The 10,756-nt window shown below is 50.8% G+C and overlaps 1 protein-coding gene and 1 non-coding gene across 2 annotated transcripts; one reads left to right on the top strand and one right to left on the bottom strand.

Annotated features, from left to right (window-relative positions):
- Positions 1–1,949: 1,949 nt before the first annotated feature.
- Positions 1,950–2,249, bottom strand: LOC147652805 (signal recognition particle RNA). The gene has a single exon (XR_015288808.1).
- A 143-nt stretch (positions 2,250–2,392) lies between these two features.
- On the top strand, positions 2,393–2,990 carry RPS29 (ribosomal protein S29). The gene is made up of 3 exons (XM_023927220.2): positions 2,393–2,549; positions 2,693–2,792; positions 2,871–2,990. The coding sequence occupies exons 1-3, from the start codon at positions 2,488–2,490 to the stop codon at positions 2,877–2,879; spliced, it is 171 nt and encodes a 56-aa protein (XP_023782988.1). The 5' UTR covers positions 2,393–2,487; the 3' UTR covers positions 2,880–2,990.
- Positions 2,991–10,756: the final 7,766 nt, after the last annotated feature.

Here is a 10,756-nt window from a genome sequence, read left to right on the forward strand (position 1 = left end):
ATATGGGGAGTGAGGGGATAGGGGGAGTGAGGGGACATGGGGTGTGAGGGGACACGGGGTGTGAGGGGATAGGGGGAGTGAGGGGACACGGGGAGTGAGTGGACACGGGGAGTGAGTGGACACGGGGTGTGAGGGGATAGGGGGAGTGAGTGGACACGGGGAGTGAGTGGACACGGGGTGTGAGGGTGTGAAAAACCAGGTTCACGTATTTTTTTATACAGAATTTAAAAAGTTTAGTAGAAAGACAATTAGGAGATAAAAATAAAGTAAAATATACAGATACGGCCGGGTATCTGCATTCAGCCAAGAGACCACACCTTACTAACAAAAGATTGTCCCTTGTATAAATTCCTATACATAATTCAAACATTCTTCTTAAGTTTTAGATGTTCCTTTGTTTAGTTATTAACTTGCCTCCTCCCTAATAGATCAGTCTTCTCGGCTCCATTCAGTCGCACACTCTGATAGCAGCAGTGCAATAAATTCCTCCCCTGGAACACTGGTCACTGCTGTCTTCATCTGGATAAGATAATCTAAGAATGCAGGGGTCTCTGACTATCTTTTCAGTCTCTGGGTTATATGAACAAAAGTAGTTTTTGTTTTAATATCATGTTATAGCTTAACATATATGTATTATACCACTATTTCTAAGTTTCATCAGTAACAGAAATAGAAGAAACTATATTAATACAACAAAGTTTTCTAACCTTATACATATAACATTAATTTTAATATTTGCGAAGAGTCAATAATATAATATGTATCTATAACAAGGGGACATGGGAGCGAGGGGACATGGAGGAGCTGAGGGGACACGGGGTGTGAGGGGACATGGAGGATGAGGGGACATGGAAGGTGTGAAGGGACATGGGGAGTTGTGGGAGGACACAGGAGCTGAGGGTGTTGCCGAATCTTAGGGACTCTAAACACGAACGAGTCAGGTTTAGAAAGGAGACATTGTTTATTCTGCACAGGATGCAAGATGGGAATTGTCCACAAATCAAGCATGCCAGGGAATAAAAACCAAAATGATTTATACACCAAAGTTTACATAAATCCGCCCATCTAATCCCCAGTTCCCACCTACCTAGTGCACAGTCATGGCCAAGCACGACATAATAAAGTTTTCCATAAACATCAAGTAAAGCATAACACACCTGGTGACATCTGTTGGCATTGAAAAGAGGGGTTAGAGGGAAGAATGGTGCCAACAGCAACAGAGAGCAAAGGAAGGGACAGAGAATTCTGCGTAAGGACATGGAGGGGACAGCAAGTGTGAGGGAGGGGACATGGAGGAGTTGAAGGGATGGTGCATGTGAGGGGACACGGAGATCTGAAGGGACACGGAGAGCTGGACAGACAGAGAGGAGCTGAAGGGACATGGGGAGCTGAGGGGACACAGAGGAGCTGAAGGGACATGGAAATCTGAGGGGACACAGGAGCTGAGGGGAGACGGAGAGCTGGACAGACACTGAAAGCTGAGGGGACATAGAGAGGTGAGGGGACACAGAGGAGCTGAGAGGACACGGGAGCTGAGGGGACACGGAGAGCTGGACAGACACAGTGGAGCTGAGGGGACACAGAGGCTGAGGGCAGGTGGGTGTGATAACAGCAGCTCAGGCTTCATAAGCGACAGGAAGGCGCAGTGAGGACTTGGTGTCGGTGCAGCCCGGCCCGCCCTGCGCCGGCATTCATCACATTAACCGCCATTGGCAGAAAAAAAAAAATAAATCGGGGACGCCTTGTATCGGTGTGTGGTGGAGATGTGCGATTTGAGGTGAGATTTGTGTGTGAGGTTTGCCGGGCGCTGTGCATTGAGCAATGGAGCGGCGCGGGGCGCGGTGCGGTGTTGTGGCGGTAGGAGGCGGTGTTGTGGCGTGTTGGGGTCGGGGCGAAAAGGGGGATTTGTGGGGGGATTGGCGTGGATTTGGGGTGGGCCGGGGCAAAAGGGGAGCCCGCGTGTCTCTGTGTTGCCCAGGCTACGCTGGCGTGGCTATTCACAGGCGCGATCCCGCTACTGACCGCCACGGGAGCTTTGACCTGCTCCGTCTCCGACCTGGGCCGGTTCACCCCTCCTTAGTCAACCTGGTGTCCCGCAGCTCCCCGCGGGTCACCATATTGATGGCGGCCTTAGCTTGGACGCCCGCTCGGCACAGCGCACGGCAGCCCAGAACTCCTGGGCTCAAGCGATCCGTCGGGCTCAGCCTCCCCGGCAGCTGGGACTACAGGCGCGCGCCACCGCGCCCGGCGCTGCCTGCCCGCTCCGCCGGCAATACGAGCTTCCACAGCGCTGACGTCACGGGGCGGGCGGAGCGGCACCGCCCCGCGGTGTGACGTCACGGAGGGGCGGGGGAGAGCTCCCCGCAGCGCTGGCGGCCGTGACGTTGCAGGGCGGGAAGCGCGCGTCGCGCGGTGCACGCCGGGAGGCGCCGTGAGGGGTATAAGGGCAGGCGGTCGCCGCCATCTTTCTCTCGGCACCGCGCAGCCATGGGCCACCAGCAGCTCTACTGGAGCCACCCCAGGAAGTTCGGGCAGGGTTCACGCTCTTGGTCAGTGCTACTCCTCGCGCTCCCCGGGTCATAGCTGCTGTCTCTCCCTCTTCGCCCGCCTCGCTTCTTTTCCTGTCCCATTCCCACCCTCCTCCCCGGCGCCATTCCCCGCCCTCACCCGCCTCTCTCTGTTCCCCTCACAGCCGCGTGTGCTCCAACCGCCACGGCCTCATCCGCAAGTACGGGCTCAACATGTGCCGGCAGTGCTTCCGCCAGTACGCCAAGGACATCGGGTTCATCAAGGTGAGCCTCGCTGCAGCGGGATGGGGCTCGGGGGTGCAGATTCCTGCTGACTCCCCCCTTCTCTTTGCTCTCTTGCAGCTGGACTGAGCGCCGGGAGGATGAGGCGACCGCCAGGAGCTCCCGGGGCGTCTCAGGACCTCCCTGACGCATCTGCAGTGTCTTGGCTCGGCCTTATTTAATAAATGGTCTCCTAACCCAGCTGATCCGTGCGTGCTTCCCTTCTGTACAGGTTTTAGCGGCTGTGGGGGTTCTTGTGTGGGCTGCCCTACTGTGCTCGGCTTCCCAGGCTGCTCCAAGCCCTGACCAACCTGGCCTTGGACACTTCCAGAGATCCAAGGGCAGCCACAGCTTCTCTGAAGTGAGTCAATTAAAGACACACTTAAATGCCAGAGGTCTGGAATTAAACTTCCTGAGTCCTTTAGAGGGGGGTACAAGTGTCTGGGTGCTGTTCTGCTGTCGCTCTGAGGGGACTGACAAGGTAAATGCTCTTCATCACATCTGGGATGCCAAATGCTGATTCTTCTCCTTCTGCAGATCCCTTGGGAATCCCCAGGAGCCTTTGTATTGTCCCTTTTTGTTTATTTATTTTGGTTATGAAATCAGTGAGGTGAGGAGGGAATGGCAGAAAATCCAGGTGTGCCCATAGCAAAAGCTGAAGGGCTTTGGGATTATCATGGAATTTGGAATGGTTTGGGTTGGAAAGGACCTTAAAATCCATCAAATTCTAGTCCCCTGCCCTGGGCAGGGACACCTTGCACTAGGTGGTGAGGAAGCAACTCCTTCCACCTCCTAAATCCATCTGTGTTTGGCATCACCTGGGGAAGGGTTGGCTTTCTTCACCAGGAGGTGTTTTGGCCTCTCATTTTGGGTGAGAAATATTTAAATCCTGGTTCTTACTAGACAGCTCTTCAGTGTGAAGGTTCTATGCTAAAAAATAAAAAAATATTCACCTGCTGTGGTGGTGGTTTTGGGATTTTTCCTGCCTGGTTTTTGTTGATGTACTCAGGGAGGGGAATCCTATGGGATGTGTTTGCTTGGCTTCAGTGTGGTTCTCCAAAACCAGCAAACTCATTGCCTTTTTAACCAAAATACTTGAGTTTCTGGTGGGGTGGGGGGGTGTTTAACTGAGGTATAAAATTTCAGAGAAATGCAAAATTGGTGAGGATGCAAAATGTGATGGGAAGATCTCTGCAGTTCCCACTGCTGTGTCCAGCTTTCCTCCTGCTGCCTCTCAGAGGTGCTTGAGGCACTTCCCAGTGGCAAATCCATGTTTTTCCCATCATCTTGGACGCAGGAGGATGCTCCCATGCTGGGTGCCACTGAGAACCTTGGAAATGGCAGCAGCTTTGGAATTTTTTGGATTTTCAGAGCTGCAAGAGCTGTTCAAGCCAGGCAGGGAATTGCAGATATTTGTCCCTGTTTCCTGAACAAAGCTTCTTCCTGATGGTAAAAAGGATTTGGGATCATTTTCCCTGTGCTGCCCTGAGGATCTGGGCCCTAAATCTCTGCCAGAACAATTATTTCCTCATAATGGAAAACAAAAATGAAACAAATAGCTGGGGATGGCGATTGCAAAGCAAATCCCTATTGAAACCAAAGCTGAATTAAGTTTTTAAATTACCATGTAAACATTCAAATACCTCTGTTGGCACCTAATTTTGTGCAACTACAAAATTCCAATTGCCTTTTCCCTGTTCTTTTGCTCCCATCTTTTAAGCCTGAGGAGAAAGTGGTGTAGGACAAGCTGTAATTCCTTTTTACCTCATTGCTGCCTTAGCCAGGTATTTATTGCCCAATATACAACAAAGATGAGCTACCAAAACCTTGAATTTTCCTGAGCTCAGTGTGCAAATCACATTCTGTTTCTGGTGGCTCCACTCTCTGGAGGTTCAGGGATGTGAAGCTGGAACTTTATTTGGATGCAAAGTGATTTATAAAGAGCTGCTGATTCCCCTAAAGAACAGGTGAAATCAAAATCCACTTCAAGGACTTTGCATTAGTAATGAACAACTCATTAATGTTTTCCTTTAAGGAAATGTCCTGCTCAGAGCCAGGGAAAGTGATGCCTTGGCTTTGGGAAAGGGGACTTCCAGCTGCAGGAGTGGAGTTTATCAGGGATTTGCACTGCTGAAACCCCACTAAATGGCATTGGATTGTGCACCAGATCAAACTTCTGCTTGTCACAGGCTCCAGGAGGAATTCCAAAGGCTTTGGGGAAACCTTTGGCTTCTCAGCTCATCCCGAGGCTGGAAAAGGAAGCTGAGAGTGCTCTGTGGGAAAGCAGAATTCCCATTCCTGCTGGGAATTGCTGTGCTCTGCTGTCCCTCCTGTTTGTGGGACCAGGCTGGGCTCTTTCCCTTCTCCCAGGCGGCTCCCAATCGCCTGGATCAGGAATTCCCCAGACACTGGGAGAAGCTTTCAGCTGCGTATTCCTGGTTTGTCATTCCCCAATTCCTGCAGGGATCAAGCTACCCCTGGGGAGGTTTGGAGGCTGCAGGTGATGCTTGGAAGGATGCTGATTTTAGGGCTGTCCAGCATTCCAGAGCCAGGCTGGAGGGAAAGGGACAAACCCAAATGTGGAAAGGAAGAAAACCTCCAGAGGGTGGGAGTAGGGCCAGGCAGCCTGAGAGGATACAGGGAATTTATCCAAGCACACAGGAATTGGGAAGGACAAAGCCCTGAGAGAATTAAGTGTGGTCAAGGCCATCGAGGGTGACAAAAATGCTTCCAAAGTACCTTGGTGATAAAAAGCAGGGAAAATGTGAAGGGGACAGGAGGGTGAGGGCTGGAACCAGGCTGGGAGAGCTGGGAATGTTCACCTGGAGAAGGGAAGGATCCAGGGAGAGCTCAGAGCCCCTGGCAGGGCCTGAAGGGGCTCCAGGAGAGCTGGAGAGGGACTGGGGACACGGGATGGAGGGACAGGACACAGGGAATGGCTCCCACTGCCAGGGGAGCGTGGCATTCCTTCTCCAGGAGCAGCAGCTAGATGGCACCGTCAGCCTGCAGTTCCTTCTTGCTGAGTCCATGAATCCCAGCTTCCCTCCTCAAGCTGGAGCATGCAGGAATTTGTCCTGCAGAGTCCCTGTCCTTGCTTTCATTTGGAAAATCCCAATATTTTGCATCCTTGCTGCTGGACAGCAGGACTGGAGCAGTGCAGAGCTCTCCTTGCTCCCACTTGAGTCTGTGACACTGGAAGCAAAATTCCATTTGCTTCCTCTCCTCTCCCTTTTCCTTTCCCCTTTCCCTTCCCATGCTGTCATTTTGGGGAGAAAGTTTAAAATCCCACCCGGACCAGGCAGGTGTTGCTTATCCCTGATTTTCTCCTGCTTCTTCCATGCTGAGATCTCCTCATCCTCGCTGGCACCGTGGATATTCCTGACCTGAGGGCTTTTATCCATAAATTCATTTTAGGAGAGTCAATCTCAGTCAGGGACATTTGGGGTCACTTTGTGGGACCAAAAGCTGTGCTGCGCTCCAGGGAAGCATTGCTCCTGCACCCAGCACCAGAGATTGGGGTAAATCCCTTGGATTTCGGTAAATTCCCTGGATTTCTCCCTGCTGATTTCCAGCTCCAGGCTGGAATTGCAGCGATGTTCACATATCCCAAACTCCCGCTTTATAATTTGATTTATTCCTTTAGCACAATCCTTTGCTAAACTTTCCCCATCCCAGGAGGAGTCCCTGGGCACAGGGAAATTTTTCAGGAAATTTTTTTCCATGGGAAAGGTGGTCAGGCCTTGGAATTGGCTGCCCAGGGGGGTTTGGAGTGCCCATTCCTGGAGGTGTCCAAGGAATTCCTGGATGTGGCACTCAGTGCACTGAGCTGGGGATGGGGCACAGCTTGGACTTGATGATCCCGAAGATTTTTTCCATCTTGATTCTGTGATTTTCCACCATGATTCTGCTCCAACATCCAGGAAAATCCAGGCAGATGGGATCAGGCTGTGTGGTGAGCAGAAGTGCTTCTAAATAAAACATTCCCAAGGGCTGGCATGAGGCACCAGTGGCTCTCATTCACGCCTCTTGTCGGGAATGTGTTCCTTGCAGACAATGTTTATTTATGGCATGGAAAAATCTATTTCGATCCAATCATTTCCATAACTGAATATTTATGCCAACAGCCACTGAATGTTCCTTGACTGAACGGAAAAGTATTTATTCAGTTATAAATGTTTACTTGTTTTGTGGTAAAACTGCTTTAAACAAACTTAAAAATCAAATTGGTGCTGTTCCCGCTCGCAGGATTGCCGTGGTATATTGGGCAATAAACATTGCAATGGGTAATGCTGGAATTGTCATTCCAGCTTGAATGTATTCCAACTCTGAGTATTTACACCTTTAATCTCAGAGAGAGTTGGTTTAGATGGGATACTGGGAATTGGGAATTGCTGGCTGGGAGGATGAAGAGAGGTTGGGATGGATCCTGTGGCTGCCCCTGGAGCCCTGGCAGTGCCCAAGGCCAGGCTGGGCATTGGGGCTGGAGCAGCCTGGGGCAGTGGGAGCTGTCCCTGCCATGGGAGGGACGGAATTGAGGTGGGATCTGAGATCCTCCCAACCCAAACCACTCTGGAATGAACAGGCAGGGGTGGAGTTCCCATTCCTGGAGGGATCCAAAATCCCTGTGGATGCAGCACTTAGGGACAAGGTTCAGGGAATGGTTGGACTTGATCTTAGAGGTCCAGCCAGGGATGGGGATCCACCCCTGCCCTGGGCAGCTGTGCCAGGCCCGGACAACCCTTTCAATGAAGAAATCTTCCCAATATCCACCCTGAGCCTCCCCTGGCCCAGCCTGAGGCCGTTCCCTCTCCTCCTGTCCCTGTTCCCTGGCAGCAGAGCCCGACCCCCCCGGCTGTCCCCTCCTGCCAGGGACTTGTGCAGAGCCACAAGGGCCCCCTGAGCCTCCTTTGCTCCAGGCTCAGCCCCTTCCCAGCTCCCTCAGCAATTCTCCAGCCCCTTCCCAGCTCCCTCAGCAATTCTCCAGCCCCTTCCCAGCTCTCTCAGCCCCTCCTCACATTTTCCATATGAAAACTATGGATTCCATAAGAAAAGTTGTGGAGATTTGCATGGAAACCTCCTGCAATATTTGCCCCATTCCAAGTGCAGGCTGTGGGAGGTGGGTTTGGCATCTCTGCTTCGTGTGAGACCCTGCTGGACTCAGGGAATATCCAGAGATCCCTAAAAACCCAGGTGGGGATCAGGCACAGCTTGGACCTGGTGATCTTGGTGTCTTTTCCCACAAAAACTCTTCTGTAACCTCACCCAGGTAGGAGGAATCCCCATCAGCACCCCCTGCAGAGCCTCGTGAAGGAGTTTTCCCTTGGAATGACAATTCCTGCAGGAATGAGGCAGCAGCTCGCTGGGCCAGCACGGCTTTTCCAGCTCAATCCAGGTTGAAAAGCCAGCCTAGGGCCCAAACCACAATTTTCCAGCGCTGGAGCTCCCAGTCCAAGCCCAGCTGACCTTTGGCAGGGCGTGATTCCAGAAATGTCACCGCTGCTCCTCATCCCGTGTTCCCATCCATCATTCCCACACGGACTAATCCGAGGGGACGGGAGCACAGCCCCTCCAAGTGATCCCAGTTATTCCTCATTACTCCCCTTGTTCCAAGCCTCTGCTTCCCCATCTGGCACTAAAGCCGAGCCCCTCATTCCAGCCTGTCTCTGCTTTAGGCCTGGAATCAATTAGGCAGGACCCGGCCCAGTGGCTTGGAGAGCGGCTTAGAGCAGCCTTAATTTTGATTAATATCTCCTCCTGCCTTTCAAACCATCTAGGCACGACTCCCTGCCCAGCCAGCCTTGTTAAAATCATAAATCAATCCATTCCCTTCCCTTCAGACGCTCCAAGACCTTTCCAGTTGCAGCCATCCAGCTCCTGCTGCCACGGACTTTTATTTACTGGGTTTGCCTCTGCAGAGAGGAAAACCCACTCATCAAAGCCAAAAAATAAAATAAAAAAAAAGCCTGGAATTTGGATTTATTTTAAAGGAATTCAACTTACCTGGTGAGGGCAGGACACTTTGGACAGCTCTGTCCAGGCTGGGAGGAAACAAAGTCACCCCAGGACTCATTTCCTGAGATTTTGGCCATCCTTGGAATGTGCCTGGGAGGAAAACACTCACCTGGACATGTGTTTGTTTATTTATTTATGTGATAAAAGTTCCCTCAGCTTTAACCTCCTTGTTGGCACAGGTTCAAATCCCACTTTTCCCTCCCAGCTGATGTGTGGGGGCTGTTTCCAGGCGTGGCTGGGAGCTCCTGGTCGTGCTTTGGGGCTTGGCTTGGGATCTGAACCCTCAAAATTGGGAACTGGGGCTTGGATTTCACGTGGATCAATTCTTTTGGACCTTCAGAGACCAGGAGAGGCTTTGTCAGGGATCCAACCTTTCTTTCTAGGCGGTTTAGGACATTCCAATGTCCAAAATGGATAATGGATAATTCCATTTTCCATGCAAATGGTGTAAAAGTGGGAATGTCAGAGCTGAGCTTTGGCTTAAAGCCACAATGGGTCTAGGCCGGTTTTTCCAGTGATTTCCATGGAGAAACAAAAGGGGCCATTCCCATGGAAATTCCTAAGCTCAAGACATGAGGTTCCCGATGTCCTTGGGGGTTTCAGCCGTGTTTGAGGTGTCCCTGTGGTCAGGGCAGGGTTTGTCTGCAGGGATCAGCGCTCCGGGGGCTCTCCCACTTTTCCCAAATCCAGGAGCCGACTGTGAACAGATGTTTGCTCTCCCTTTGGGAAATGATCCAAAAGTTTTCCAGCTTGGATTCCTTGGAAAATGAAACAATTGCTGAGTTTTCACTTCACTCTCAGCCTTGCTGCTGATTCCCTGCTTGCCGGAGGGGCAGGGCCCAGCAGAGCTGTTAAATTCCCAATTTTTCTGAGGACAGTTGGCTGGGCAGAGGATGGAGACCTTTAAAGGACATTTAAAGGATGAAGAGTGAGCAAAGCCCTTCCTGGGCAGCAAAAATTCCCAGAACCTCAGAGACTACCAGGAAGAGAGAAAATCCCAAGTTTTTCAGGTTTTGCAGCTCCAAGCTGTGAGAGGGATGAGCTCAGACATGGAAATGGCAGCAGAAAATGGGGAATGCTCCTTCTCAAGGGTTCTTTGGGAATGGAGACCTCCAGCAGGGACCTGGTGCTTCCCCACCTCTGGGATTAGGGGTTTGTCCTCGGGAATTTTTGGGGTTAAATGGCCAGGATCTCCTCCAGGGATTTTGCATCAGTGTGGGTCGTACTCTCCACAGAGCCTGGGATGCTTCATTCCCTCTGAATCACGGAATTTTGGCTTGGCTTGGGAAGGACCTTAAATCCCACCCCATTCCCCCCTACCCTGGACAGGGACACCTCCCACTGTCCCAGGTGACTCCAAGCCGCATTTCCTGCTCTCCTGTGTATAAAATCCCAGTTTTCCCTGTTTGTCCATCCCTCTCCAGCTGCTCCAGGGAACAGCAGGAACATCTGGATGATCCCAGCCAAGTCCCCATCGTGCTTTCAATCCTGATATCCCTTCTTGTAGAACCAGCTGCTTTTCTCTCCTTATTTCACTGTTTCCTTGGATTGCAGCCATTTCATCCAAACTCCCTCTCTCTGCTGCTGGAGCAGGAATATCCAACAATTTGCTGGGAAAAAGCTCTGCCTTGAAAAGTTCCAGCTCAGCAGACAGGTGGGGCATTGTTCTGATTGTTCAGGGCCGGTCTTGATGCTTTGGCAGCATTTGGAGGGATTTAATTCACCCACCACAGCAGAAAAGGAAGAATTCTTTCTTTATTTCTCCCTTTTAAAACCCAAGATTGAAATGCCCCTTCTCTTCCAGACATGAATTTACTCACAGAATTCGTGCTGTGTTTCCAAAATTTAAAACATTTAATTGAATCTATTTAAATTTTAAAATTTACTATTATTATTACAATTTATATTTATATTTATATTTATATTTATATTTATATTTATATTTATATTTATAT

Source organism: Cyanistes caeruleus, chromosome 6 (genome assembly GCF_971803275.1).
Source record: "Cyanistes caeruleus chromosome 6, bCyaCae1.hap1.1, whole genome shotgun sequence".
Lineage (NCBI taxonomy): Eukaryota > Metazoa > Chordata > Aves > Passeriformes > Paridae > Cyanistes > Cyanistes caeruleus.

Bases quoted from the DNA above. Each gene is read 5' to 3' on its own strand.
- RPS29 (XM_023927220.2), top strand. From the start codon at position 2,488: ATGGGCCACCAGCAGCTCTACTGGAGCCACCCCAGGAAGTTCGGGCAG. The intron at 2,550-2,692 runs GTCAGTGCTACT...TTCCCCTCACAG, and splicing joins GGGCAGGGTTCACGCTCTTG to CCGCGTGTGCTCCAACCGCC.